At 36.6% G+C, this 4327-nt stretch overlaps 1 protein-coding gene across 1 annotated transcript; it reads right to left on the bottom strand.

Moving 5' to 3' along the window:
* Window positions 1-553: 553 nt before the first annotated feature.
* COQ7 (coenzyme Q7 homolog, ubiquinone (yeast)) lies at window positions 554-4290 on the bottom strand (the record flags this gene model as incomplete). The annotated part of the gene is made up of 5 exons (XM_009698030.1): window positions 554-1144; window positions 1812-1880; window positions 3317-3456; window positions 3568-3682; window positions 4105-4290. Coding segments are annotated over 5 exons (588 nt in total), but the record flags the coding sequence as incomplete, so codon positions are not given.
* Between the last annotated feature and the right edge of the window lie 37 nt (window positions 4291-4327).

The following is a 4327-nucleotide window of genomic DNA, read 5'->3' on the forward strand; positions in this document are numbered from 1 at the left end:
TTCCATAATAATGTAATAGGAAGAGAATGTAATGGTCAGGAAGTTCTTAAGACATAAAGAGCAGAAGATGCAATCTTGCACAAAGTCCCTTTCATCCCTACCAGTTTAAGACACACTAATTCCATTGCTGTACTTTTATCATCTTTGATTAGTGTTTAACAGAACAGACACGCACAACTTCATCTTTTTTATTGCTATTGCTCCATCCCAGGATGTCAGCAGAAAGAATGAGGAAGTTGTTCAAATGTGGAGAAAGCAACAGCATCTCTGTTCAAGAGCCACTGAAGACTAGAAGCAAAGTAAGATAAACTTGAAAGCTCTAACAGAATATTAAGTGCAATTCCACAGGTGCTCCAAGTTGCTGTCTCACCTGCTTTATATCAGGGATCAATTCCTTACACACTCAGGACCAAAAAAAAAACCACCACCAAACCAAATATGATGACAAAAAAAAACCCAAAGAAAGATAAGTTCTCTTTAAATAAAGAATTCAGAATTGAGCCAAAAAAAAAAAACAAACCCAAAAAAACACAAACAAGTCTTCAAATGAAAGTCTTATAATACCAATCTTTATTCAAGACAGACTGAAAAGAAATACTTACTAGTACTTCATTTACTTACCCTGAAAATAGAAGTCAAAAATATCCTACTTTGCCAGTATTAACCATTTTAAAATGAGCTGATGAGCTCCAGCTTATTTCAAGTACACATAAATTTGAAGACAAAAGAGAATGTATTTATCATTTTTATGTGTGTATACGTACAGACACATATTATATACATAAATCATCTATATACATACATATTTTGCTGCCACCTTGTGAACAGTCTCTGAATAAGGAGGTTTAGCTCTTACAAACCCAATTCTGCCATCTTTAGTCACATTTAGCTCAACTGACTTTAATACAGACTTTTTGAACAGGTACTCAATGTGACAAAGGATGGCTGAATCAGATGCTTCGTGAAGAAAATTTTAAAAGGCTGAGTAAAATAACTATTAGTCTTCCGCAATTTCCATACACTTTTGTGTCACAGTTTATTGCCACAAATGTTATGGAAAATATCACTAAATTCTTTCTGATAAAAATATTGCAGCTTTGCATCCAAGTTGTATAGCTGTCTTCAAAACTGAGTAAGCTGGTGCCTGTAACACAAAGAATAAAAGATTAACTACATCTAAGGAAGTGTTTTGTTTGAACCAGATTGTGGTAAGGAATAGTAAGCACTATCAAAAAAAAAAAAAAGCAAAACACAAACAAAAACAACAAAACCCACCTATATTTGTAGTCTAATCTACCTTAGAGAAAACTAAATTTAAAATTATCAACTTTGCAGAATGTTTCCATTTCTTTACAAATGTAAGTCAAGAGAAAAAAAGGAGAGAAGTTATACATTCCTCATACAGAGGAGCACAGAATTTAGTTCAGTATTTCACACTTCCTAACATGGTTGTGTTCGTCTACCAAGATATTGCCTCATGTTCCCAGCTGTATGGATAGCACTTATTAGCCTTATCTTCAAAAATATTTAATCTAAACTTAAAATAAAACTAAAAACTGTGCAGAGGACACCTCTCAGGAAAACAAAATCACTTTAACATTTGATGAGTTCCAACAGATTCAATTCTGTTCTAGAAAAGTGAAAGCTATAATATGCAGTGTTTTCTTATATTTATCTTTGGGAAACATTATCAAGCACCCTATTTTCTGTTTCTCAAATAAAGAACTACATCACAGTCAGTAGATAAGGAAGACAAGAATATCACATCTACATCCTTGCTAACAGTGCCAATTAGTTAACATTGTACTTACTGCTTCTGCATCATGCTCAAGCCCAATGTCATGGTGCTCCCGTTCATCATCCCGAAATTGCTTTATTATCTTTAATAATAGCAGTTAATTAGTAAGTCTACTTGGCAGAGAAATCAAGGCAGCTAGTATACAAAACTATACGCTGTTGACCATTTGCATGCACCAGTACAGGCATCTGAGGCTCAGGTCTCTCAAAAGCTTCTCAAAGACCTTGCTGAATTGGAGATTCAGAAGAGAATGATTTACAACATCCCACAAACCTAAAGTTCTTTTATTATTCTCAAAAAGAGTCTTTAAAAACCAAGCTGCTGTTTAATATATCAGCATGTTTTTCACTGTTTCAAGAAAATCTATAGTCATAGTAACTTGCAACACTAATTAGTTTCAGACATACAAATTAATCTGACAATTTAAATAATGAAATTAAGGTCCCATCCTTGCCAGATAATCAGTAAGGGTGTTTTCCTGTAAGTCAACAGGGCTTTTGTCCATTCTAGCATACTCTAAAGACGCTGTTTTTCTCCTTTAGTTTTTCAACTGGGACAAAAGGGTTTAAAGAATTTTCTCTTGAGATGCCTGCAGGTAACTAGGATTGCTTAATAAAGCACTCGGAGTTTACAGACACCCAAGCAGTGTCCCCACCCAACAGGTTCACATCACTTTTGGTTTCATCACTAGTCTTCCTCATATTGACACTGTGAACAACCTTGCTGCTTAGGTTTTCCTCTTTACTTTGTGCCTCCTCAGTTTATAGTCTTTATTTTCAGGGGTAGTATTTCCCTTGTGCACATGTCAGCACAACCTGGGTTACTTCAGATACTATTTCTGTAACAAGACAACACATTTGGAGTAAACAGATTTGGCTACATGTTAAACTAACCACAACTGAACATACTGATAGTAAGCAAAGGTAGAAACAAACACATGGACTCTAAAGCAAGCTCCCTCCAAACAGAGCACAAATGAGCTCGATGTGCTGCATGTGGAAACAGGTCAGTCTCTGACAAGCACCCTACAGGAATGTGTCCCAGTTTGATGCCTAAAATACCTGGGAAACAATTTTCTTGTAGGACTAAACAAACATTAGATCCTTACATGTGCTGAACTGTATTCAAGACTAGAACTATATATTCATACCCAGCAGAAGCAAAATGTTACTACACAATCATATTTTCTCCTTTTGTTCCCTCTCTGAAGTCCTCCTTTCAATTACAAGTAATCAAAATTAAAGCACAGTTCTCTCAATCAAAAGGGAAATGCTGAATTACTGAAAGCATGCTGAAGCTAATCCAACATACATTTTAATTTTGGTTCTTGATCCATTCAGTGCTGCTGAAGGAAAAAACATCCCTTTAACTTAAAGTTTCTGTTGACTTCAACATTTTAAGTAATAGAACAAAAAGAGATCTACTGTAAATTCTATGAGCATTTATTTTAAAAGACTAAAGTTACATTAGACAACTCAATGAATTTTTTAAACTACTTTTTAAGTCATAGTTAAATACCTGCAATAGTTCTTTGTACTTTTCTGGATCTTCTTCCATAAGAGTTCGGATCTGACTATTGTAGTGATCCGATATACTCTCTTCCACTGCCACTGTGCAAGCCATTGCACCTTTCTTTCCAAGTAAAGCACTTCCAGCCCCTGTGATTGGGGTACCAAACATATAAAAACAATGAAATGTGAAGCAACACACATAATTTACACATTTGAAGACCTCACAAAACAACAATAATAGTCATAATACAAACGCACCTAAAACAAAACCTGCTACATTCCAAAAAGGCAATAAAACAGTAGGTCGAACTCTGTATGCAACCATTAGTTCATTGAACTTTTTCAGGTGGTCTTTTTCTTGATTCCACATTTGCTGCAAAAGAGCCAGATCACAGTGCAGTATAAAGCCAGAAAAGTTAAACATTTCCAATACAGATAATAAACACAAAGAAAAACAAAACACCTCAGGCCGCTCACACTTTGGTTGCAAAGGTAACACTATTCACATGGCAGAGGAAATGGTGAAAAAGGGCAGATGAGGATAGTTTTAAAAAGGCAACATCAAAGAAGTGTCTGCAAAATAAAGAGTCCTGGCGACAATACTACAGTAATTGTAGTACTGGTAACTCCCTTAGCAAGTAACCCCGCCGCTCTTTATAAACCCGTTTGAAAGTGTTTAGAAAAAGATGGACAGCTATTTTACTACGAAAGCTATGATCTTTCAACTTCATTCGACCATTGTTAACCAAATGCAAATTAAAGAGAGAAGCAGCAATCCCTTTTAGGCCCGCTAACCTGGATAATCGGTCCCACGCTTGATCTACCCAAGATGGCCATTTGTCCCGCATAAATGCGGTTTGCCCCGTACTCCCCGGCATGGTCCACTCGGATGATGCGGTCTATGACGGGCTTGTTGATGCCCTCCAATGTCACCCGCGAGCTGCAAAGCCTGAGGGAAACCCCTCCGGCGGGCAAGGGCCATCTCCCCCAGAGACCTGCCGGAGAGACAAAGGTGAGG

Source organism: Cariama cristata, unplaced genomic scaffold (genome assembly GCF_000690535.1).
Source record: "Cariama cristata isolate BGI_N322 unplaced genomic scaffold, ASM69053v1 scaffold43873, whole genome shotgun sequence".
Classification (NCBI taxonomy): Eukaryota; Metazoa; Chordata; class Aves; order Cariamiformes; family Cariamidae; genus Cariama; species Cariama cristata.